At 34.9% G+C, this 27,829-nt stretch overlaps 1 protein-coding gene across 1 annotated transcript; it reads right to left on the bottom strand.

The window, feature by feature from the left end:
* Positions 1-7,508: 7,508 nt before the first annotated feature.
* LOC140049437 (UDP-glucose:glycoprotein glucosyltransferase 1-like) lies at positions 7,509-27,563 on the bottom strand. The gene is made up of 38 exons (XM_072094318.1): positions 27,457-27,563; positions 26,701-26,930; positions 26,301-26,434; positions 25,529-25,641; positions 24,814-25,000; positions 24,195-24,367; positions 23,701-23,801; positions 21,973-22,133; positions 21,625-21,716; positions 21,089-21,152; positions 20,641-20,727; positions 19,546-19,665; positions 19,092-19,310; positions 18,372-18,500; positions 17,898-17,981; positions 17,454-17,534; positions 17,211-17,334; positions 17,014-17,106; positions 16,494-16,588; positions 16,129-16,335; positions 15,737-15,868; positions 15,460-15,561; positions 15,233-15,357; positions 14,735-14,920; positions 14,256-14,445; positions 13,491-13,649; positions 13,227-13,312; positions 13,020-13,098; positions 12,720-12,808; positions 11,983-12,081; positions 11,701-11,785; positions 11,405-11,514; positions 11,040-11,112; positions 10,719-10,879; positions 10,076-10,190; positions 9,684-9,800; positions 9,200-9,365; positions 7,509-9,034 (listed from the first exon to the last, which is right to left on the bottom strand). The coding sequence occupies exons 2-38, from the start codon at positions 26,915-26,917 to the stop codon at positions 9,018-9,020; spliced, it is 4,572 nt and encodes a 1,523-aa protein (XP_071950419.1). The 5' UTR covers positions 26,918-26,930; positions 27,457-27,563; the 3' UTR covers positions 7,509-9,017.
* Positions 27,564-27,829: the final 266 nt, after the last annotated feature.

Raw genomic sequence — 27,829 nt, 5'->3', positions numbered from 1 at the left:
GTGCCATCAGTACCTAAAGGTATCTATTGATTTCGTTTATCATAATCATCGTTTTAAAGGTTAAGAATGTTTGTAATATATGCATTTTTATGTGTTTATTAACCTTATTTTGGGGGGGTTTTTTTTGCTGTTTTTTTTAGATATATAGCTTACAAGACCTCAAAGGCCTATTTTAAAGATTATAAGTAACTTCTTTCTTTAGAGTTAACCTCCAAGGAGTTTAGGACAATGATACTATAGACATAAAGATGGTACCAAAAAGGAGAAAAACTAACGAGATAGATGACGCAACAAAACACCAAAACATGAAGATCTTGTTTGATGACTTAATGGCTTCTGGCAAACTGAAGCGTACAGACTACAAAGTTATAATCGACATGATCAGAGGAGGTGAAATCACTCAGTGATGCAAACAAGGATGGCAAAGTTACATCATTCTCGGCCTATCGACAAACACTAATAGAAATGGGGAAAGTACTTTCACCAGAGGAGGCAAAAGAGGTGGGATACCTGTATGTCGTACCACATAATGAGTATACAGACCAATGGTCTCGAATCATGCATCTTGAAAAAACAAAGAATGTATTTGCTGATGGTGCGAAAGAATTTATTGAAGACCTTACATATATTATAGGTCTACATCATGTAGCTTCTAAACTAAAACCACTAACAACTAATAAGAGAAGCTGTAGTCCAGATGCTTTGAAAAGTCAGAAAAAAAAAGAAACGATAATAAATTAGGTAAGAAGTGGGGGGATCTAAATCAATGTTTGAGCATTGGAGGTTGGAATAGAAAAGATGTGAAGCAAGGCAGAGAGTTTATAATAGATTTGAGGCTATTACAAGTATGACAGCAAATGATATCGTACGACGTAACAACGGATGTACTTCTTCCTCCCGAATGGATTGTTATCACTTATAACATTTTCATGGCTTTACAATAATAACAATAGGCCTATAGTGCATCCTTTAGGAATTGATAGTAACGTAAGAAGCGCTTGTTTTTAGGTAGTTATTTTTACATCTAGAATGGGAGGGTGGTTTTAGGAATTCAAGAAGAATTTAATTTTAGTGTCATATAATCGGTCAACATGCGAAATAAAAAAAAACCTATCCCAATTACATCACAAGGGCAGAATAAATTATACGTGAAAGACAAATACTCTATATACTGTACTATTTAGAATAAAAAATGTGTTCGTATAGATTTATGTTACTTGTTTCGTTTTTAAATTATATTACACACAGATTTCAAACTACACTACCAAATAATACTACAACCCGCTTTCCGGGTTCAAACTTTAAAAAGTATGAGTACTCTCCGTGCTGGAAGAACAAAATAGGCGCGTCTTTCTGTAATTTAGCGCGTATTTAGCGTATTCCGGTTGCTGCGCAACAACTTTATTATTATTATTGGTGGTGGTTCTTAATAAGATATCTTTTTCAGACCACTGCAATATTCATATAACGTCGTGGGTAACAATTTACTATTAGGCCCTACTGAGGCAACGAAAACATAAACACATCGAACAAAGAACATTTGAATGCTGATGGTGTTATGCCTATACCTTTGAATAGGCCTACAAGAACATAGGATGCCTATAATTACAAGGCCTACTAGGCCTACCGATTGTGAACAGTCTTACGTAACTGATCTTAAATCAAAAGGCGTCATAATTGGCAATACCATCGGCGAAGGCACGTATTCAAAAGTTAAACAAGTTTTTCTAAGTAATTTACGCACACCAGCAGCCATGAAAATAATCACCCGACAAAGAATTGAAGACGATTACTTCAGTAAGTTTCTTCCGCGCGAGATGGATATTCTCCAGGAAATCAGTCACCCAAATATTACAAAAGTACTCGATATCATTTATGTCAGAAATAAAATCTGTATTCTGATGGAGCTGGCTTACAGGGGTGATCTTCTTAAACACATTCAGAAGCATAGGTACATTAAAGAAGGCCACGCAACAATCATGTTTCGCCAGATTCTTACGGCTGTAAACTATTTACACTCACGCGGGTATTTCCACCGAGATCTTAAATGCGAGAACATTCTATTGCACGATAACCTGACGGTGAAAATAAGTGACTTTGGGTTTGCGCGTCAATGGAGTGACGCTGATCGACTTTGTATGACGTTTTGTGGCAGCTCGGCTTACGCGTCACCTGAGATACTGAAGGGGATTGCGTATGACCCTCACGACGCCGACATCTGGAGTATAGGGGTAGTGCTTTTCGTTATGGTAATATTATTATACTATTATTTTTATGAAGTATAGGCCTACTAATAAAAACCATTCCTCTCCTCTTCATGATGCAAAGAAGGGCATTGGTTTCATAAGCAGATTTGAGTCGGCATAATAGAAAGAAAATCACCTTTCTAAAACCATATATATTGTCAAAAAATATCACATTAATGAGCAATTCTTACGTCACGCGCACCGTTTTTCTTTTATCATCACACGACTTTTATTTCAGATTATTGGATCGATGCCATACGATGACTCCAACATCAACAGAATTATCGCAACGATGGATTTAGACCGTGTTCCATTCCCTAAATTAAGCCATATTTCAAGAGAAGCTACAGACTTAATCAAATCTATTCTGCGAAAGGATCCTAGGAAACGACTGACTATCAATCAAATACTAAACCACACATGGATCAGTCAATCAAATGACGCGCGCGTGGTATAGCGCCGTAATTACGCGTAGCCTACTCGATATTTATACGGTCAGAGGGCGCCACCGATTTCGTTTGAAAATAAAATTTGAAAATTAGCAAATTCTATATCATTATTTTAGTCATAATTATACTGTATTCTCTAGTCAGCTGACAGACGATGTCCCATAACATTTTGTTAATTTTACTTCCCTGTCATTTCTGACTACTGTCGCCATCACCTTTCGATCGATTGACCATACGCTCTTTGTGCTTGGGTGCTTCTTGGCTTCAGCAAGTAGATTCCTTCTGTTCCAACTTCCATGTCAGATCATCTTGGATTGAAATGCCACTTCCTTTCAGATTTCTACGCTGTGATGATTCTTTTTCTGTTCCGATAAGAAGTAAATTTCACGATGATTGGTCGTGGACGATTCGATTTGCCATTTCTTGCTCCTGTCCGATGAGACCTATCAATATCGTGCGGATTAATGTCAATTCCAAGTTTACTATTTGCTAGGTTTACCACAATTTCATCAGTATTGTCTTTACTTGTCTCCGGGATTCCGAATAAGCGTAGACAGTTCCTACGAGAATATTGTTCAAGATCGTCCAGTTGTACGGCCGGTTTTTGTATTTTGTGATGTAATTCATCAATGTACGAGGTTTCCGAAGCAGTATTGGTTGCAATTTCATCTTGTTTGCTTTCAATATCAAACAATTTCCAAATAATCAAACCTGGTTTCTATTTTTTCTACAGCTTTGTTCACATTTTCATCCATGAAAATCTTGGTTTCGAATGCTGACGTTATAGATGATCTAATTATATCAGCCATCAATGGGCATGTAAAGGCCTTACTTAATGCTATCACCAAATAGTTTTACTAGATCTGGGCTGTGTAGTAGGGTGTCACGAAAGCTCAGACCACGAAAGCTAAGACCCCCTAAGACCTAGATCACGAAATCTAAGACCCAACACCTAAGATTACAAATACTAAGATATACTACAGCTTAAAAACAATACTTGTTTATCCATACATAATTTTAAACACAGTAGGTTTCATTTATTACCATAAATATAATTTAATACTACCGCAAAACATAGATAAACTCACATTATTTTCGCCCGTTGAGTAAATGTATATTTTTTCTTTACAACAAACAAACTTGACGGGTTGTTTGTTGGTATATATTTACTCCATTGTGTTGGTTCAGAGGATGTTTTTCTTACGCACCTGCTTTTCTTGTATTTTGACTCCAAATTTGTTGACTAACTTTATCCTGAACACCACACATTAAAATTAGGACTTATAAGTACTTTCAGAAGGAGAAACACATAATAACAAATAAATAAATCCTTTAAATTGATGATTTTACAGATGTGTTTCTTTGTATACTGTAATGTAACTCCTCGAGCTCCCCATGCTCAATGTTTTTGTTTTTATGGAGCGCCAAAAGAGCAACAATAACAGGGGCGCAGCCAACAAAGAATTAAAGGGGGGGTCAACCAAATATGTGAGTATTTTGCGAGCGAAGCGAGCAACCATGGGCTGGGGGCCAGGGGGCCGCCAAGGGCCCCCGGTCGGCGCCCCCTGGAAGCTTTGGCGGTCTAGCACCATCTAGATCATTTGAATCGGTTTACACACACACAAATATGACAATGTTAACACTAATAAACTGAAACAAAGAAAACAAAAAACAACTCTCATTTTCATTACATAACATTTTTATATTCCAGGCTGCCACAGACAAACACTTTTTTTCTTGCTTGTTTGTTGATTTGTGTAGAGAGGCTGTAAACTCAGAGGAAGAATTATTTGAATTCCTCCCTTTTCACCAATACAAAAGTTGCATGAAATGAACGTAGAGTTGCAAAAGTTTGAAAAAAGAAATTAGAATGATAGCATGGAGTGATATAATTAAATGAGAACCGTAAGTTTAGAGTTCATACACTGTGCAAGTCCAAGAAGCTATCTTGGCTCCGTGTGTATGTGAGACGCTTATCATACCCAGTACATACAATATTTTGTTTAAAAATATACCTATTTTGTTCGAATGTATAGTATAGGTGATATCTTATACTGTACATAATTGTAATAACTAACTTCTAAATTATTATCATACATTTTACTATAACGGCGCTCTAGACATCGCGTGATGCATCTTTAAACATTAGTTTGGAACATTCTTCTTGGCTTGGAGACAGAATTCGCGAATGACATTCTCTGTATTAATGTTCATGTTAAAGTGTATGTTCATGAGGCACAATCCCGAAAGCTGCTCATAAGACATGTGATTTCGCAAACAGGTTTTCGTTCTCCACAAAGTCGAAAAACTCCGTTCAGCTTCAGCAGACGTTACGGGCATAGGCCTACACGATTAGAAGACTTGCACGCACATTCGGGAACACATCTGGATCCGCTAATTTTACACAGTCGCTTCCATCACTGAAGCTCGGAATGAAGATGTTCGTGTCTTGGCAGATCACCGTACCAAATTCAAGTTCCTTGAAGACTTCTTCAACATTACACTTCACGATAGACTCGGGTGCTACGCCAAATATTTTAAAGCATGGCCTGTTATCGGCAGAAAAACGGGTTTTTAACTCGGTTTGTAAATGATCAAGAAGTTGATTTGGTAATACTGCTCGGTAGTAATCTTCCACAGTATCTCCAGGATGATTTGATCTGTATTGTTGTCTCATGTTTTTATTTATTTTTTCTAAAAAAAAGGGGGGGGGGTCAGGACCCCCGTGACCCCCCCACTGGCTGCGCCCCTGAATAATAGTACAAGTATAAAAACAGAAAGAAAACGAAACAAAAAAACTTATCATGATTTTTAAATGAAAATTTATTTGCCAGTATTTATTTCTTCGTACTTGCATGATTATACTATTATCATTACAATTTTAATTTTACATTGTTCCATCCACACTGTAGATGGACTCCACAGAGTTTTCAGCCCTCTATATAATTTTTGCTCTTTTGACGTTCCATAGAAACAAAAACATTGAACATGGCCCATGGGGTAGGCCTACTGTACTGTAGGCTAGTCATTTTGTGTGCGAGAAAAACGTCTGTAAAATCATCAATTTAAAAATGTATTTGTTACTTTTTATGTGATTCTTTTTCATGAAAGTGCCAATTCTAAGGTGTGATATTCAGAATAAATGTTAGGAGTTAAAATACAAGGCAGGTGCGAAAGATAAATATTTGTAATCTTAGTTAGGTGTTGGGTCTTAGCTTTCGTGATCTAAGGCCCTGTTCAGACCCATGGCGTTAGACCGTTTTAGCGTACAACGTTACTATCAAGGTCACGTTACAAACCGCAGAGAAAAAAACGAGGTGTTCAGACCCATAGCGTACGATTATCATTACAACGGAAGTACGTCATCCAGGTTGTTTCTAGTTGCATATTCATGTGCTCTTACCCACGTGTTTTCATCATTATTTCCACTGTATATAGGCCTAGATCTCAGCCCTACAATTATGACAAAATTAATAAAAAACATACCTCAGCATTTATTTAAGAAAAATATAGTAAAGCCAAATTTCTGTTTCTATTGTTTTTATTTTGTTTGTAGTAAAAAACATTTTCCCCAGGCTCTTCTTGTGTTACGAAAATAAAGCAGGCCTCGTAATGATGAAGAAAAAAATGATTGTGATTAGTCTATCCAGTCCAGTCAAAGATATATATTCTTTGGTCCAGTCGGTTGAAAATAACCCTTAACTTGCTAATAAAAGGGACACAGCTCCCCTTGTTTGTTTACTGATTTTTTTTAGGAGTTAGGGGGTTTTCAGCATTAAACTTGTCCAGTCTAGTCTGCCTTGTATGAATGAGTGACTTGATGTCCCACGCTGTTTTTAGCTTGAATGAAATGCGTGAATGGCTCTAGGCCTAGCTAGGCCTAAAAGCGGATGGGATCGTAGTCCCTATGTTTAAATACAAGGTGCATGTATTTATGTCATTTGTTAGAAAATATAATGGTAATCAGTTGATAGTAGTCTGTAGCCTTTGTAATGTAGTTATTGTAGTTATTGTAGTTATTGTAGTTATTGTAGTTATTTGTAGTGTAGTTAGGCCTTATTTATTCTGGCCTTTTTGTTATTGAAATCCATCTCACACATTGACGATACAAGATGTCAGCCTAGGTCAAACCTTGTTTCGCGTCATAACAGGAAACGTTCTGATTGGATACAACGTTGACTTACAGTAGCGTCGTACGCTAAAACGGTACTATCAACCGTTTTCCACTACAACGCTACAACCGTTGTACGCTAATCCCCAACTGTTCAGACACACATTCTTTTAGCGTCGTACGCTAAAACGGTCTAACGCCATGGGTCTGAACAGGGCCTTAGGTCTTAGAGGGTCTGAGCTTTCGTGGTCTGAGCTTTCGTGACACCCCTGTGTGGTACGTCTGTTAGCGTCGCACGTACCTGCTTTGAATGCCTAGTGTTACCGGCTGAGCCCAATTCGTTGACTGGAATGTCCTTTTTTTAGTAGACATCACGTGATCAGCCTAGCTGCTGTTTTAGTTACAGGTGGTGTTGACAAAAAATACAACAATTTTCGTGATAAAATAACAGTTTTGTAGTTTCAGGTGTTCAGGTAGATGCTACTCGGAGACCTTCGATCAGTTTTATTATTTATCTCATCATTATAGGCCCCTATTCTTCTTTTTAGATTTTTTTTGGCGAGGAGTTTCGTTAAGCAGCTTCGTCTCTGATCGTTATTTGATCGTGTATTTTGACCGCACGCGTAATACAGTCATGCATTTGACCAAAGGAACACCAAACTCAAAATACTATTTAAACAAAATCATTCAAAAATACAAATGCATTTGATAGTAAATATTTTATTTTGCAAAAAGAAATGAAAGTCGTAATTGCGGAAGTTTAAAAATATTGAGTTTGATATTTTTAAATTTTAACATACTGAGCCAAATATAAAATATGATGGTCGAGTCTCTCATTTACTATATTGATCGAGCTAGGCCCCCAATGCCTATCATTTCGTTATAGGCCTAGCTTTATAAACATACACCTTTCTCTCAGTTTGAAGGCAACTGACAACCTGGTAGTAGCCTCAGACTTTTCTTTTTGTATTGTGGTCACTTTAAATTCCATTAACAATGATTTTCTTCAAATAATTAACTGTTATGCCTAGAGTGTGTCAGAGTGCACTTATCCCTCGCATCCAATTCTGTACTTTTGATTGTCTGCTGCAACTTTTGACAAAGGTGTTCTGATTGGTTGAATGTTCAGAAATTCAACGAATCAGCCTGTCTGAAAAGTAGAGCAGTTCTTTACTACTTTTCTGAGTGTGTGAAGCTACACAAATGAAGTTTGTGTGATCAGATAAATTATAAAGTGGGCATAAGAATCTGTTCTTATATTTCAAAATTATGATGGCAGTGTATATGCCTGTCAAAATTTAAATAATGAGAAAAATAGAGTGTTGTGGTACTATCTGAATTACAGTGAAAAACTATGCCAACTGCCTTAATTATCAGTAATATACCTTCAACTCCATTTTTTCCTGAGTATAAGTGCAACATTGCATTCACAGAGTGCTCAATATTGAGTGGTAGTACTACTCAATATTGAGTGGTAGTACTGCTCAATATTGAGTGGTAGTACTGCTCAATATTGAGTGGTAGTACTGCTCAATATTGAGTGGTAGTACTGCTCAATATTGAGTGGTAGTACTACTCAATATTGAGTGGTATTACTACTCAATATTGAGTAGTACTGCTCAATATTGAGTGGTAGTACTACTCAATATTGAGTGGTAGTACTACTCAATGAAAGCTTTGTCTCGCTCAATATATAATATAATAATAAGCAAATAATAAATGAATGTTAATTCATTTTTTAAGCTCTATCTACACTATCAAACTTTATGTGTGCCCATATATGGATGTGATGATGTCATATCACTAACGTGTTTAAGCATATTACTACCATATTTGGGTAAATCTCACTTTTTTTTCAAACTAGTTTGATAGTTCTTTAGAGCTTTAGAGCACTCTCAATGAGTGACCACTATTTAAGTACTGAGTATTTACTAAATAAGTCAAGATATTTAAATACAGAACAGAAATCAGTAAAGGGATACACCAGTTCTTTCCATAAAATCAAATATATTGAGAAATATACAAGCTAGAAAAGTTTTGAAAATTACATGATTGTTTTTAAAAACTGTATTAAACGGAATTTTTATTCATATTTCTTCGTACACTGTCACTTTATTTGGTCCCATGTTCCAATTCATTCAAAACGTGAAATAAGTTCCTGTACTTTTATCAGCAAGTTACATTAGTAATTGAGTTAAAAAAAGACAGAGGTCAAAGTTCACCAGGATCTGAAAAAAAAAATGAGACAAGATTAATACACATGCATGAGTGAGACAGTTAAACGGTATTTATGTATATTCTCATTGGCTCATCCTTCAGATGGAATGGTAATTTTTTTTACTATTACTGAAATTTAGTTTTTCCTATAATCGTAACAACTTAAGTTTACTTACCATGTTTATTTTGTGTTTCTTGATGTTTAACAGGATCCGCCTGACTTTGATCACCAGCATACAACACTTGTTGTAGTGCTTTTATTTCATTATCATAATCCGGCCACTCGGCCACTATTCTTTTGGCGCTAACTAATTTAGGTTCTTTTGTCAGAGGATTATTGCACTGAAAAAAAAAAGACCAGGGGTATGATGTCATAATTGGGTTATAAATAATTATTAATTACCAATTTACTTACAAAGCAAAGCAAAAATTAAATTCAGTGGCATAACGGCTATGACCGACCGCTCACTGGCTAAATCCAGGGGCCTCGGAGCTTAAGGGGGCCCCTGAACAGGCCTCTGCATCACGCCACTGATTTAATGGCTGATGAGCTCAGAATAACTACGCAGAAAATTTGATTTTTCTGCTAGATGATGTGCCAAGAAACTCAACTGTTTTATTTAGTGTCACATTTTGAAACTATAACTTATTGCAACTTACCAAATCTATTGTTTTTGCTTTTGTTTTTTCTCGATCACTACACCAAGTTTCACACCACATCCATTCTTGCGGCAATGAGAATATAGCAACTTGATGTATCATGTTGTTTGGAAGATCCTAAAAAAATCCGTCATGTCATTTAATTACAATTGTTATATATAAACATACTTCAATAACATCAACAAATGAATGAATATTAAAATCAATAACTGTATTATAAAACATTAGAATAACAATATACATTAAAAAAACATTAGAAAGAATAAAAATGAATGAAATAAAACAGATGATTACTGTATATGTAAAGAACTAAAGAAAATTAATTTTAAAAATATATATATATATATATAAATAAAAAAATACAAACTTATAAACAAATTGTGTACACACACCTGATCAAGATTTGATAAACTATTTGGGTCTTGGCTAAGACCTTGATATTGACCTCTTAATCTATCACCAGCAGCAATCTTACGGAACTTTACCAGATCAACCACATACAAAGCACTGGTGAGGAAGAACAAAAAGAAACTCTAGCAGTGACTTAAATTAAATCATTTTTTACAAGATACAATAAAGCTCTGTCTACACTATCAAACTTTATACGACAAAAAAATGTGATGTGCCCATATATGGACATGATGATGTCATACCACTACCTTTTGGCATATCACTTGGGCATATCACTACCATATTTGGTCACATCACATTTTTTTGTTCAAACTAGTTTACTAGTGTAGACAGAGCTTAAGGGCAAGTGTTGTCTTTACATAAAGATGCACGAAAATATCAAAAAAACTGGTGAGGACAAACCAAAACCAAAACTCTAGAGCAATCACTTAAAAAATGTTCACTGTATTGTGACCAGATGCTACATGAGTGATAATTTCTTGAAAATACTCAAAAAACCAGAAAAAATAAAAAATTCTAGAGTAAATATTCAGTAATGGGTATTTTCTATTGCGACACTATGCTTATGTGAGTGAGGTTTTTCATACAGAGAGATACAGGAAAATATCTAATAACTGACTTTACCTAATGTGATACTTGCGGCCAGCCAGATGACTAGCCCAGTAGCCCGACTTCCAAAATCTGAATCCATCCATTTCTACTCGACTGTCACAGAAGGGTGTGTAACCATAAGGAGCACCTTTCAGATCCAGATCAGCTAAGTCTTGGAGGTCAGCTCTTACAATCTGCAATGCAAAAATGCTTGAATGAGGTCAGAGGTTAAAGGTTGTAGACTAGTATGAATAGAGTGAAGTACTACATAATCTATTCAATTTACAAGATAGGTATCTGCCATTATTCAATTATTTCGATAAAAATATAATTTGTTAAAAACTAAATTATCACCTGATCTGCGTCCACAAATATAATCTTCTTAACATGAAGTGGAAAAAGAACATCAAGGAAAAGTATTTTATACCTTAAATAAAAAAAAAAACATAGTATAAAAGCTGTCTACACTATCAAACTTTATGTGACAAAAAATGTGATGTGCCCATAAATTGACATAATGATGTCATATCACTGTCATCTTTAAGCATATCACTACCACATTTGGGCACATCACACTTTTTTTGTCAAACTAATTTGATGGTGTAGACAGATCTTAAGTTATTCTCTGTGGCTTTTGTAACATCCACCCTCTTCAATATCTACCTTCTTCAATAGCCCCACTAGTCATATCCTTTAAATCATTTTAATAGACTCCTTACCCCCAAATCATCCTCTGTTTCTCCGTCTGTTGGTGTAACCACCTAGGCCATTTGTACTGCACCAATTCATATTCAAAACCATACTTCTCAGCCATATGCGGTAAAAATTCCTAAAATGATAAAGTCCAGTAAACAGAGAATTTTCAATGATAAACAATACAATACTACGAAACTGAATTTTGGTTTTTTTTACTGTGAATTTCTAATGACTAAAAATAGAAAACAAAGAAAACTACTAAATATGGTACTGAAATTGCCTTTTTTGTGTTTCAATTACAATGAATGAAAGTTCTAACCTTGTGTTTAGGTGACAAATAATTTTTTAAAAACCAGAATTTAACTTTTGATTTAGTGTTTTTCAAAACACTTAACATCATAATTCTGGAAAAAAGATTGAAAAAAGGTTAGTTAATACAGCACATAACATATTAAATTTTGATTAGCTACTAAATAAAAAAGTATAAATACATAGGCTACATCCTTTAAATTAAAAGTAACTGGTTTCAATTCAAATTTATCTTTATTACAGTACTTGTCTGATAAAAGTATAGTATGTTTGTAAAAACTTTTTTACCTACCTTAGAAAGCGTTCGTAAAGATGTCCTGATGCCAGGGAAAAGATGTTGAGAGTTGTGTCTTTCTCTTCAGTAGACGTCACCTTCTTACCCCCAGCCATACTGGAAAACACACTTAAAAGTTGTGAAACATAACTTACAAAAACGCATCACCTCAACAAACTTTTAGTATGAGATGAAAATTTGATTTTTTTAATTGTATTTTGAATTTTTATATTGTAACGATCACTAGCAAGTTATGACGCCAAACTCAGCCATTGTGCTGCCCCATTCCTCAACAACCTTTTGCGCCTTGTAGCCATAGCAACCTCAAGACATGCTTGTTTCTGCTTTTTGTCAGCAGTGTACGCAACCCATGCAACGACCAACTTCCGTTGAAGGACAAGACTCCACTGCCAGAGTGCTATACTGGACTTTAGATGTTACACTTTTCAACTACATTTTTCTGCCCTAAGGGGCATGTCATGTCATTGCTGTCAATTCTAGACTCTCTTGTGTGCACACTGTAGCTACTGCAGGGATTTATAAATATTCACCAGGCCTATGTTTTACCCTCCTTATCTGAGATGACTTGTTCTAATACCAGAACAATGTTCTCATATTTAAGAAGCCTTCAGTAGTGTTTACTGGTGAAAAGTAGTAGTATTAGTTAAGAAAACTCTTTAAAAAAATTAGGGGCTGTAAAATTTAAAACAGATTTAAGCACTAAATTAAATTTGTCAAAAAATAAAGTTCCTTACTTAGAAATCGAGTTCCATAGTCCGCCCTCATTCTCATCATTATCTTCAGTTAATATATCCTCGTTCATTTTATCAGGCTTCTTCGAAACCTGTAAAAGACGTTCGTTACCATAGTAATATTTAATTGTTATATAAACAAAGGTTAAAATGACAAAAACTACCATAAAAACTACCATCACCAAACTACCATTAAATTAAAGCACACACCAAAGTCAATCAAAACCATAACACAATCACTACATTTTTTTGCTAAAATATTATTTTACCACTTGTGCTATATAAATATTTACAAATGTTTACCTTTATTTTAAGAATTTTACTTTTAAAACTATCCATGATTACGATGGCTTCATCTTGATTTGACTCAGCACCTTGAACACTGAAAAGAAAAACATAGCATTTCGTGTCAGAACTCTCTTTTGGTGGCATTCATAAAGTTTTGAAAAAACACAATTAGTGTTACAAAATTGCTCACGAGATGGTAATACAGTATATCCTTATACTTACTTTGAGATTTCATATATTTCAGATGACCTGCCTTCTCTCAGACTTAATATCCAAGCTCCAGGGTTGGCTTTTAATTGGAAATATCCCTAAATAATGATAATAAAAAACATGATATTGTGCATTATGCTGTGCTGTGCTGTGCGAACCAAAATTAGGAAATAAAAGCAAAAAGTTTAGAAAATGGTAAACTGTTTAAGCCTCTAGTCACAAAGTTTGTGTGGTGATACAGCTTCTAAAAGATCAGAAAAATTATTTTAGACTTACCAGATTGGCCATTACAATAGTGTCAACAATCACAGGTTGGTTTTTGGTACCAAGGGTAAACTGTAACCCCCTAGGGGGCTGACCCGAATTCTGGTCATAACAATGTCCTTCCAGTAGCAGGTACTCCAACTCATAACTACCATAAACAGCACCGTTTGCCTAGAAAAAATTATTAAATATCAAAATTACATTATATAAAGCCTTGTCTACACTATAAAACTTTATGTGACAACAAAATGTGATGTACCCATATATGGTTATGATGTTGTATCACCATATTTGGGCATATCACTACCATGAGCACATCACACTTTTGTTGTCAAGCTAGTTTGATAGTGCAGACAGAGCTTTACAGTATAATGCATAACATAATAAGATTCAGATGTGTTCCTTAAAATGTAGTTGATGTAGGTGCTACTTAGATCTCACAGGATTTGCAAAAATCATTATGAACTAGGCCTAGTTATCACTTTCCTGCTGGGATCTAAAAAAGATAATGTGAAAGGTTGGGGGGGGGGGATGTCAGTTTAACCCTACAAGCACTTCTGACTACGGGATATTTGCTTAATAAAACACTTAAAATTACATCATTGCTAGGATTTTAAAAAGTGTAAAAATTTGAATTACGATAAAAGTCATCCAACAAATAAATATATTGTACATTTACTATACAATTTCAGGGGTTTCATCACAACATACAATACATTACAATATACAAACATCACTTTTTCTGGAGATGTGTACCAAATGATATATAGCCCATACCTCAGATAGTTTAATATTATCCAGATCATAGGGAGTATTGACAGATTCCACAAGCCAGCTTTCAGGGGTGATCAGGTTCATTGTGAGCAACACATCTGGAGGCATGTCTTCAAACTTGGCTGACGGACCAGATGACAGAGAGCTGTCAACTTGGAACAACAACTCGGGCTCAAAAACGTAACGGTAAAAACTAAAGTGTTTTAAAAGTTGAATATAATTAGTCAGAGCTGTATGTATATCGTTCATTTTGACAATTATTACATTCAAATTTGTTCATGTTACGCTCTGTCTACACTATTAAACTAGTCCAAGTGTGATGTGTCGAAATGTAGTAGTGATATGCCCAAATATGGTACTGATATGACATCATCCCGCCATATATGGGCATATCACATCAAATTTTTTTATAAAATAAAGTTTGATAATGTAGACAGAGCTTTATACGGTAAAAAGGCAACAAAGATCTTATTCTTAATCACCTTTTCAATGGCATTTCTGAAAGCTTGTCTCTTGGATTCAGAAACAAGGTCAATCTAACGTTCAAGACTCGGGTCAAAACATGGATTATCTGACTCCATTTCTGGCAATTTCTTGAGAGAGGGTCAAGTACTGCAGTGATCTCATAGCTAGGTAAGTCTGGATTATTAGCTTCAATCTCTAAAATACTGCAAAAGACAAAACAAATATTTATATATAGTTAATACTAGTCAATAACAAATATCTATATGTATGTAAAAATACAAAAATTTATAAGTGAAATAATTATTTTTGTTGATTTTTTTTTCTAAAGAAGTGAAAACCTGCAAAATGGCCTATTCAAAATCTGATTTTTCATGATTTTGGGGGACAATACATTTTTCTATAGTTTCTGTGGGTGATGTAACCACTAGAATAACATAATGTACATTTTACTACAAAGAGACTACTACCAGTGGCTTCCGTCAATCAATATTTAGAGAGTTAGGTGTACACATTACCTGTGTTCCCGCTTCCATTTTGGAACATCTCTTCTGTCTTCAGGTTGGGAGCTATCAGCCATCAGAGCATCAATTTTCATGATAAGATCATTCTTATTGTTTCCTGCATTATCCAACAATTTCACCTACAATACAAAATTTAAAACAATGAAAAATTAAACATACAATACAACTTATATATGCAAGTCTATTTAAAAATAGCCGTTTCAGAACATATAATTTCTTACTTTATTTTTTACGCTATTCGCCGATGTTTCCGTGACTAATTTTTCAAGAAGTTGAAAATCTTCTACCACTAAATTTTCATCCTCTCTAAAAGGTCCGAACACCTGAAAAATATGAAATGGAACAAAAGTGGGATTAAATCATTGTTGGTGCTCAAAGCTCTGTTTACACTATCAAACTTTATGTGAAAAAAAATGTGATGTGCCCACATATGAACATGATGATGTCATATCACTACCATATAATTCCTATGGCTTATCTCTCAACAAATTCACGTACCCTTCCATTGCAAACTATAGCTGCCTGACCTCCTGCTAATGACAGTGTCTTCTCAGTAAACTGACGATAGGTTGAGAACACAGATGAAATATCTTGCTGATAGTACTCATTGAACAGCTCCAGGTCCATACCCTTCAAGAAAACGTATGATAAAATGAATTGATATAAATATATGTGTGCCTATTTTCTTCCATCTCAGACAAAGAAGACCAAAGAAAATAAATTCTCCCATGGCAAGAAAAAGCTGTTTAATACCTATACAGTCAACTATACCAATACTGGACTTTATGAACACTGAAAATTCACCCACAACCAGACTTGAGGTCCAAAGGTCCCAATTTGTTCAAACCATTAAAACACATTCATAACAGTTTTGCAAACATATTACTCACATTTACATATAATTCTTCCACTTGCTTACTTCCAGCACTTATCGCGTCAAAGTTTTCCTTCTTCAATAATTTTTGTACAAATAATTTAGCGTGATTTCTGGACTGAGTCTGAAGAGCTGCATGTAATGCTTTAGAAAGCCACAAAGATTTTTCCGATGAAGTACTTGGATTAAATATTACACCAACTCGGGAAATGCTCGAAAGTTTCTTGTAAAATAGAAAATAAAAAAGAGTTATCATGCACTGGTGTCTAATCATTTCTGCTGTTAAAAATTAATAAATTCATAATTTACACACTGTGACCAAAACCCTGACCCCCAAGTGTGGTGTTTAATTAGATTGAGATGTTGTTTATAAGTACATACTAAGTATTTAAATGCATTAGAAAGCAGATCCCGCCCTTGGTCTGTATTTAAGTCTCCAACAATCCACATTGTGGCCTGCCGCACAGAATCATCATCTACAAAACAAGAAAAATACAAATAATTAAAGAACACAACAATATTTAGACTGAGAGAACAATACTCTAATAAGTACCACACTAAAAAATATGTGAAAAAATGTATTGTCCCCACAAAACATGAAATATGAAGATTAATAAAATCAGACTTTAAATATGCAATTTTGCAGTTTAAAAAAGTTATTCAATTCTGTACCAAAAAAAACCCCAAAAATTATTATTTCACTCACAAAGACAAAAGAAACAGTTAATTTTAAGACAATTTAAGTATTTTTTGCTTTAAATTACATTTTTTTTCAGGCCAAACCTTTTTTTTTTCGATCCAGTGTTTGGTTAAAGTGAATAACTATTATGTGAAATTAAAATTTAAAAAAAATGAAATGAGGATGAAGACGCAACTTGCATAATAATATAACGTATCTTACCTCGTTTAGTAAAATATTTCATGTTGTCAGCAATAACAGTTGACATTTGAGATGAAGTCAAAGTGGTAATATCATCTTGTAAAGAAAGTCCCTCTAAGAAAAAAAAAATGCAAAATAATCCACTATACTCCATTCTAATATTTAGAGAAATAGATTTTTAAAAATATGTTTGTAATAAAACTCCTATAAAGACTCACCGATACTAGAAGTGAAAGAAATGAATTTGACATTTGGGTCAAGAATTCTTGGGTTTAGTCTCGGCATCACATGGGGTTGGGTCATAAGGTACTCCAGTGGATCCATTCTATCTGTCAGCTTTGCCTACATTGTTAAACAAAATCAAAATAACTGTATCATAATAGTTTTACAACAAAATGGATCCTTCTAATGGTTAGATAAAACTAAGTTTCCTATAAGAAACTCTTAATGGATTATGTTACCCTATAAATGGCTCTCTGTATGTCTGGAGTGCCTGTCAAAACAGCAGTTACAACCGTCTCTTCAAAATCATCTGGTCCAAGCTGAAAACAAATTATTTTTAAAATATATCAATGCAGTGTACTGTATATCATAATGTGAAAAACGTCATTCTTTAAAGCTCTGTCTACACTGACTAGTGTGACAAAAAAAGTGTGATGTGCCCAAAATATGGTAGTAATCTGCCCAAAATATGGTAGTGATCTGCCCAAATATGGTAGTGATCTGTCCAAATATGGTAGTGATCTGCCCAAATATGGTAGTGATCTGCCCAAATATGGTAGTGATCTGCCCAAATATGGTAGTGATCTGCCCAAAATATGGTAGTAATCTGCCCAAATATGGTAGTGATCTGCCCAAATATAGTAGTGATCTGTCCAAATATGGTATGAATGTGTGTGTCTTACCTTATCGACTGGCAATGGTTTACCATTGAGTAACACTTGTGGCAGGCTAGGAAGAGCTGTCCGTTCAAAGAAAGCTTTGCCGCCCTAAATTAAAGAAATATAAAGTAGTTAATACACGTTATAGTCTAGTCATATATGTTATATAACACTCAGTGAGTAGGAAACATTTTGAATTATCGACAACAATCTTCCAGCATTGGTGCCCATTACCATGTCTATTAAAGTACCACTAACACATGGAATACTAATACTACTATGACATACCATTACAGAATTTCTTTGTTTCAGTATCAGATGAGTAGTAGTAATTAGTACAGTCTTGTTTATTTTTAATTCATTTATATAATTTTACTTTCTATGGACCACAGATTCCTAAATAAAAGATTGAATAAATAGCAGAATACTATATTAGTTTCTCCTTCATTTCAAGCATCCTTTTTCCTTTTTTCCCTCCTCTAAATTGTCTTTACTTACCCTTCCAGCTTCACTGTACTCGGAATTACTTGCAATTATTGCATCAAAGTCCTGGTGTTTATACACGTTATCAAAGGTCTCTTTCACATGATTCAGTTGAAGTTCATTTTCACCTGCAAGCTCGTAAATCTGTAAAGTATTTCAAAATGAAAATTATTTTATAAAACAACAGTAAAAACAAAAATTCTCAATAGCAATTTTTTCTTATGATAAAAATAACTGCACTCCCAGGGCCTATTTAAGAAATTATTTATTTATTATCTTGTGTGAATATTTGTACTGTGAACGGATTGGCAACTACAAGAGACTGAATGACAATTAAAGGGCTTAGTTTAATAGACACTAGTATTACTAACCCTATGTTAGCATATATGAGAAAGAATTCATTTTTACACACACACTAAAGAGAGAAAGAGTCAATCATCAGCAATATGGCATATAATATATCAAGGTACAGTAGAACTCATATTAAGACACCTTCCGGACTTACCAGTGGTTGGCTATAGAGTTAATACATATATTTCCCTTTGTTTATTTCACAGTAAAGTATCCACTTAATAGGGTGTCTCCTGAATAGGGGTGTCTCCTGAATAGGGGTGTCTCCTGAATAGGGGTGTCTCCTGAATAGGGGGGGGTCCCCTGAATAGGGGTGTCTCCTGAATAGGGGTGTCCCAATGGATGGGTTCTACTGTATAGGTAACATATAAATATCTGACTTACCCTTGCGACAAGATCTAACGCTTTATCTGGAGTATTTTCAACCAACACGTAATTAAAAATTCTTTGAAGGGCAACGCCAACATCTTCTTGCCCATCGGCATCTTCGTTATCCGTCACGAAAACAAGTCCGTACCGTATCGGTGCATTGTTTGCAAAAAATATCTCAAGCTGCTGTATGAGTACGCCGCTTTCTGGTTTAATTGGATCCAAAATAAAAACCTGGAAAATTAGAGATAGAGAAGATTAGAGATTACAGTTGTTGTTGTTTGATTTTCCACAAATAATACATAAATATTCTTAATAAATCATTAATTATTTATAAATTCGGATGGTGGTCAAAATAATTCTAGAAATAGACTTTAAGCCGAGACCACAAATAACAAAAAGTTAAGCGTGCGTAGAATGAATTTAAGTCGCGTAAAATAATATCCGTACCGATTGATCATTTACTTACCAAATTAAAGAAGTTCCTTCTCACGTGTCTCATCATACCAGGGAATGTTGGCCTAAGCATCTCATGCATGGAACTTGGCCAGTTGTTATAGCGATCATCCTCTTCTAAATTGTTTACAAACTATTGATAAAAGCAAAGACAAAAAAAATGTTATTTTATAGTTTTAAGATGAGATTAATTTAATATGCAAGAAAAACATAAAAGTAAGTATTTTTAAGATGTATTGCACAATGGTAAGGTATCTGAAAGTGTGATAACATCCAGGCTATGTGTGATAACATCCAGGCTACGTGTGATAACATCCAGGCTACGTGTGATAACATCCAGGCTACGTGTGATAACATCCAGGCTACGTGTGATAACATCCAGGCTACGTGTGATAACATCCAGGCTACGTGTGATAACATCCAGGCTATGTGTGATAACATCCAGGCTACGTGTGATAACATCCAGGCTACGTGTGATAACATCCAGGCTACGTGTGATAACAACCAGGCTATTTGTGATAACATCAAGGCTATGCGTGATAACACCCAGGCTACGTGTGATAACATCCAGGCTACGTATGATAACATCCATGCTATGTGTGATAACATCCAGGCTACGTGTGATAACATCCAGGCTATGTGTGATAACACCCAGGCTATGTGTGATAACATCCAGGCTATTTGTGATAACATCCAGGCTATTTGTGATAACATCCAGGCTACTGTATGTGCGATAACATCCAGGCTATGTGTGATAACATCCAGGCAATGTGTGATAACATCCAGGCTATTTGTGATAACATCCAGGCTATTTGTGATAACATCCAGGCTATGTGCGATAACATCCAGGCTATGTGTGATAACATCCATGCTATGTGTGATAACATCCATGCTATGTGTGATAACATCCATGCTACGTGTGATAACATCCAGGCTACGTGTGATAACATCCAGGCTACGTGTGATAACATCCAGGCTACGTGTGATAACAACCAGGCTATTTGTGATAACATCAAAGCTATGCGTGATAACATCCAGGCAATGTTTGATAACATTTTTGATTGTATAATATATGTGTATGAATTCCCATATTTTTATTTATACTTACAATTACAGCATGGTCTCTAATATCAATTGCAAAATCGCCTTCATTTGCTATCAGCTGAACTTTCAACAGTTTTTCAATGTTTTTGCCCTAAGTAATATAAACAGTATGATTTTTTGGTGATTAAAATTATAAAATAACTTACTTTCTGCTTAACTAATTTACCCCTTTCACATCTGCAAATGACAACTAAGATTTCACCAGTTATTTCTGCACGCGCATGTATTGCCCTGGTATTAAACTGACCAATCATAGTAATATAATAGCATGCAACTACACTTTTCCTCAGAGATTTCTCAGGGTTTGGGTATGCATGTATGAAAACTAGTAATAAATCGGGGAACCTGGTTACAATTTATGCAGATGTAAAAAGGGTATTAGTTTATTAAACTCTACTATAGTATTGATTACTTTAGTAACAATTTGAAAAGAAAAAAATAGTAATGTATACCTTAATATCTAAAGCATGTAGTCCATTCATGATACTAGCCTCAGTCTTCAACAAATCAAGGAGCCTGCAACATTTATAATGACAAGATACTAATATCAAATATATAATATAAGTAACTTCTCACAAGGACAGTTCAAATGTAGTAACTGTTCCCAGTACAATCCCAATCAATCAGTTGTACCTCATTAACGCCAGTATCTCCACGCCTGCCCTCCCAACACACCACATACTTATGTGTTTAAGAAATTTCCAGTACAAATTATGTGGAGCCATCACTGCCATAACCCCTCAGTGGCAGTTTTCAAATGTAGTTTAAAAAATTTTCAGTACAATTTTGGTCATGTTGATAGGCCTACACCCCCACCGCGAACTCCCCACCTCTTTCCAAGGATAATTAAAATATTTTTTACATTTCTTAACAATTCTGGTTAAAATAAAAGCATATAATTCAATTGTTTTATTGTAGGTCATAAATGCGTATAGGACTTATTATATAATATATATTTAATATAAAAATGAATGTATAGAAAGCTTACATGAATGGATCAGCAATGTCCATATCAATGGCTAGGCCATTTATCATCAGCATATCCTCACCAGCATCTAAGCCAATACTACTGTACGAAATCTAACAAGAAAATAATCATGGCTTTAAAACCTTACAAAATTAAACAACCACTGTCTACACATCAAGCTCTGTCTACACTCACTAAAAAGTGTGATCTGCCCAAATATGGTAGCAATATTCCTGAATATGGTAGTGATATGACATCATCATGTCCATATATGGGCACATCACATATTTTTGGCACATAAGGTTTGATAGTGTATAACTATAACATCACATCATATTTAATAACAAAATATAAAATACATAGGCTTACCCTCTGATTGGTTATAATTTCCTTTTTGAATTCCTCTCTCAGAGGAGTTTTAACCAATGAATGAGCTCGCATTGGAAAATTCTGACTAATGTCACGCATTACGTCTAATGCATCATTCACGTCCGATGTCATCACACGCTGGGCAGCCTGATACGAAATATCTATAACAAAAAGAAAACAAAAAGGACAGTAAAAAATAAGATATTTTAAGATATTTTCTCAACTTTGTCAAAGTACTCTCACTTGCACTGATGAAGGGCTAGTGTTGCCTGAAAGCTAATTGTTCCCTTATTTTACTTTTACTCCACGGCATTGTCATTTTTTCAGTGCTTATTTTATTTTATACCTCCATTGAGATCCAGCCACTGATACTCACAGCATTGTCATTTTTTTATTGCTTATTTTATTTTATACCTCCATTGAGATCCAGCCACTGATACCCACAGCATTGTCATTTTTCAGTGCTTATTTTATTTTATACCTCCATCGAGATCCAGCCACTGATACCCACAGCATTGTCATTTTTTCAGTGCTTATTTTATTTTATACCTCCATTGAGATCCAGCCACTGATACTCACAGCATTGTCATTTTTTTATTGCTTATTTTATTTTATACCTCCATTGAGATCCAGCCACTGATACCCACAGCATTGTCATTTTTCAGTGCTTATTTTATTTTATACCTCCATCGAGATCCAGCCACTGATACCCACAGTATTGTCATTTTTTCAGTGCTTATTTTATTTTATACCTCCATTGAGATCCAGCCACTGATACCCACAGCATTGTCATTTTGTCAGTGCTTATTTTATTTTGTATCTCCATTGAGATCCAGCCACTGATACTCACAGCATTGTCATTTTTTCAGTGCTTATTTTATTTTATACCTCCATTGAGATCCAGCCTCTGATACTCACAGCATTGTCATTTTTTCAGTGCTTATTTTATTTTATACCTCCATTGAGATCCAGCCACTGATACCCACAGTATTGTCATTTTGTCAGTGCTTATTTTATTTTATACCTCCATTGAGATCCAGCCTCTGATACTCACAGCATTGTCATTTTTTCAGTGCTTATTTTATTTTATACCTCCATTGAGATCCAGCCACTGATACTCACAGCATTGTCATTTTTTAAGTGCTTATTTTATTTTATACCTCCATTGAGATCCAGCCTCTGATACTCACAGCATTGTCATTTTTTCAGTGCTTATTTTATTTTATACCTCCATTGAGATCCAGCCACTGATACCCACAGTATTGTCATTTTGTCAGTGCTTATTTTATTTTATACCTCCATTGAGATCCAGCCTCTGATACTCACAGCATTGTCATTTTTTCAGTGCTTATTTTATTTGTATCTCCATTGAGATCCAGCCACTGATACCCACAGTATTGTCATTTTCCAGTGCTTATTTTATTTTATACCTATATTGAGATCCAGCCACTGATACCCACAGCATTGTCATTTTTCAGTGCTTATTTTATTTTGTATCTCCATTGAGATCCAGCCACTGATACCCACAGTATTGTCATTTTCCAGTGCTTATATTATTTGTATCTCCATTGAGATCCAGCCACTGATCCCCACAGCATTGTAATTTTCCAGTGCTTATTTTATTTGTATCTCCATTGAGATCCAGCCACTGATCCCCACAGCATTGTAATTTTTTCAGTAATTTGCCTTTGGAGATATTTCAAGATATAATATATACAATTCATTTACCTTGTAATTGCCATACTTTCAAAGGCGTCATTTTATTACTCTCTTCAACCAAATGATTCTGAAATTGTTTTAAATTGCTTGACAGTTCTGGATAAATTTCTCTATAAAAAAAAAGTAATGCAAATTTGGCTTGTAATGTTAGTTAATAAATCCATATACACTTTATGTGACAAAAAAATGTGATGTGGCCATATATGGACATGATGACATATCACAACCATATTGAGCATATCACTACCATGTTTAGGCACATCACATTTTTTTTGTCAAACTAGTTTGATAGTGTAGACAGAGCTTTAGAGAAGAAAGGGGGAGGGGAAGAGGCCAATACATGTTCTCTTATATTTTGCATTGTAATTTCCTGGGCTTCAACCCTATGATATGGGCTAGTAAAATCTACTACTACTCGCCCAATCTATTCCTGTAAACATAACAAAATTGAGTCCAGAACGGACAGGTCATATTTCACATAACCAAAACAAATAAAAACTCACTCAAGTTTTGAAAATATAAAACCGTTGATCTCATCTGGTACGTCCGTGTTATCTTGGTTTTGCTGTTGTGAATCCTCATTTTTCTTTGAGTCGTCGTATGCTTTGTACTCTGTGCTTTTAATTGCCAGTTCTACCCCATACCCTGATAAGCGTTCCTTTCTTGTGGAAGTATTCTGTAAGAGAATCAGTAAATTAATAATATCCATTGAGAATCATTTAAAATTTGTTTATACTGGGTAACCTCTTCAGTCAAAATACTGGTCTCCCAGAGTGACCAGTGGCTGTGTGTGTACTAGTACACCGGGGTAACCCCTACTTGTCTCGAAAGATGTACTAGGTTCTATAAAGTGCACATGACCTAGACGTGTACACTGGACCTACAGTTTATAGTCCTTTTCCGAGAAGACTTGTTCTACCGCCAGAACCATGGAGAGAGTGAGGCACAAAACCCTTGCCGATGTTATGGCTACGTAACTGCGGTGCCACTGTCTCAACAATACAAAATGTATTGGTGAGACCAGGGTCAATCTAAGCAAATAAATGACTGTGGCAGAGCCGGTTGACCTAATCAATGAGTATTTGTCTTTTATGTAAACTACAAAAATGAAAAAGTAAATACCTTTATATAATGTCTGAATAAATATGTAATAAGTTGATGCTCTGCTAAATTCGCTAAATATTTATGAAATATGTTTAATTTTGAGTTAAAATCATTTATAGAACCATAGAGGATGACAGTGGTATTGGGAGAATCACCGCCTCTGGATGAATATATATGATCAACCTCATATATTATGGCTGCTTCACTGCAAATGAAAAATAAACAAATAATGTAAAGCTCTGTCTACACTATCAAACAAACAAACTATCAAACTAGTTTGACAAAAAATGTGATGTGCTCAAATATAGACATGATAATGTCATATCACTACCATATTTGGGCATATCACTACCATATTTTGGCACATCACTACCATATTTGGGCACATCACTACAATATTTTGGCATATCACTACCATATTTTGGCACATCACACTTTTTTGGTCAAGTTTGAAAGAGTAGGCAGAGCTTTTTAGTTTATAATTTTTGTATACATATATTTATACATACTTATATTATTTTTTATACATATATTTCTTTGATTATTGTAAAAAGAGGTTTCATGACTACTGCTTCGAGTTTAAAAATGAACTCAAAATGTGATTTTGATAAGTAAAGGTTGATATACAAATAATTTATGAAGAGGAGAAAAATGATGATGGTAATCGTAAATAGTGATAATGAGGATACCATAAAGGTTGTGAAGAAACGGGAATAAGCCAATTTATACTAACCTTTGATCAGCAGTATTAATTAGTGATTCAACATCATTTAGAGCACATGTGACTTTGCCATGAACTTCTACAAATATAGAACAGTTCAAATCACCTACAACTTCTGCTGCCATCTAAGAAATGATATTAAACAGAGTTAATAAAAATATGTATTTATATGAACGAACAACCTGCCAGGCACTCACAATCTATTGGGGGGGGGGGGGGGGTACTTATTGGTCGAAGGAAGCAAACATTTTATATTAAATTTTTGATATTTGTTTGTTATTATTTATTTATACTGTGCGACCTCTTCAGTCAAAGACTGGTCTCCCAGGGGCCAAAGTTATGATCAGTGGCTGTGATGTACTTGTACACCGGGGTAACAACCTACTCTTCTCAAAAGGTATACTAGGTTCTTTAAAGTGCACATGAGCTAGATGTATACACTGGACCTACGGTTTAAAGTCCTTATCCGAGAAGACTCGTTCTACCACCAGAACCATAGAGCAAATGAGGCTCGAACCCTCGTTAATGTTATGGCTGATGTAATTACGGTTCCACTTTCTTAACCGCTCGTCCGCTCACTCGTCTATTAGCATACACAGCATAAAGTGATTTTTTGTTAAGAAGTGTTCATAGAAAAAGAAAAAATTCAGCTGAGGTGGCAGGCATTATGCTAATAAGGTGCTAATTTACAGGTCCTACAGTAGGTATAATGCAAAGATTATCCGGAATCTAGGCTCAGTGTAAAGGTAGGTTAAAGCTCTAAAAAGTTCAATAAGTTACAAACTTGGTTATGTAGTGCAATCTTTGGTGAGAAGGAATGGAGTGAGAGGCTGAGTTTGAGGAGAGCTAAGTCAGACTCTGTTAGTCCTACTCGGCTAGCAAACTTCAAGGAAAGCTCATAGTACATCTCATCACTTTCTGCAATTATAAGAAAAAATATAGTTAAAACATTTTGCACTAGTTATAATCATGAAAAGTGTTCTTTAAACAAAGTGGTTGATTAATACAAATAATAATAATTGTTATATATGACGATACACAACTTTATTTTTTACAATTTATCATAATTGAGAAAATCTTCTAGTAGAGTCAACTCCTTAGTTTTTTTTATTGTGTATATTGATATGAAAAGTATATGAAATATTATAAATTTATCAAACCAAATTGTAAGACAGTTATTTTACCCTCTCCAACGTCGGATTGTGATATACCAACAATACTTTCAAAGAATTCCCAGAATGCATCATTTTTATGGCTTGCTATATATTCACTAGACTCGGACAAGATAGGTGTAGCTGGCCACTTGGCATCAAGACTTGTTGTGATTGGTCGACGAGGTACAGCCCTGCTGGTTGTCAGTAATAATGAACTAATAACTGCACATAAGATTGTTAACTCCATCGAAACACAATTTCTAAAAAAAAAATAATTGTAATAAATCATAACACTGTCTATAATTACCATATTTCCTTGTGGGTACAGTCCCACCTCGGGTATAAATAATCCCATCCCCAACTTACTGTATCGTCATTTTCGGTTTATGCACGGGAAAATGCCCGGGTATTATCCCACATCCATGAGGAGAGTGCGATTATACCAAACTCGCAACAGTAAATATTTTTAATTTCCTCTAAAAAAATATTTATTGCAATAATAATTATCATTTGTAATTAAATGTATATATATATATTTAAATGAACACTCTGAATAGGATAGCTAGGCTAAAGCCTACTTCTGCCAGTTCCACTGCCACCACCCCACACGGACCCGGTCGTGTGTATATTTATCAAGCCAGAAAAATGAGCTGGCCCGGTACGGTACACTCATTATTTAGACACATTAGGCCTAGCTTCTAGCTAGGCTTGGCTACTAAATATGTAGTAGTTTAATGTTACGTGTAGCAGCCCTAGCTATCGTTTGCATGAATGTTCTGTACTTACACAACACAAAAGGTGTTGATGTTATTAAATACATTAATTATTTAATTGGAATAAATGAGAAGGTCGCGTGGCAAAAACCGTCCGGTCCGGTACTTCGGCTTTGTTTTTGTGTGTGGGACACACATGGGCGCAGAAAGGTTCGTGTTGGATTTTAACGCGTTTTAAATAAAATGGTTAACGCTGTACGTTTTGGTACATTTTTTTTCAATGTCAAACCTTTAAAATACATTATTTATTAATAGTTTTGGCCTAACAAGCTAGTATATAATCTAAATTATAACTAGGTGAATTCAAATAATCTTATTGAAACGCGTTTAATCTTCCAAAAACGCATTATTGACGATGTCCAATCAAGATCTGCAACGTTTTTCTC

Source organism: Antedon mediterranea, chromosome 5, assembly GCF_964355755.1.
Source record: "Antedon mediterranea chromosome 5, ecAntMedi1.1, whole genome shotgun sequence".
NCBI classification, from domain to species: Eukaryota; Metazoa; Echinodermata; class Crinoidea; order Comatulida; family Antedonidae; genus Antedon; species Antedon mediterranea.
The sequence above is the reverse complement of the archived record's forward strand: the minus strand, read 5'-3'. Positions and strand labels throughout refer to the sequence as shown.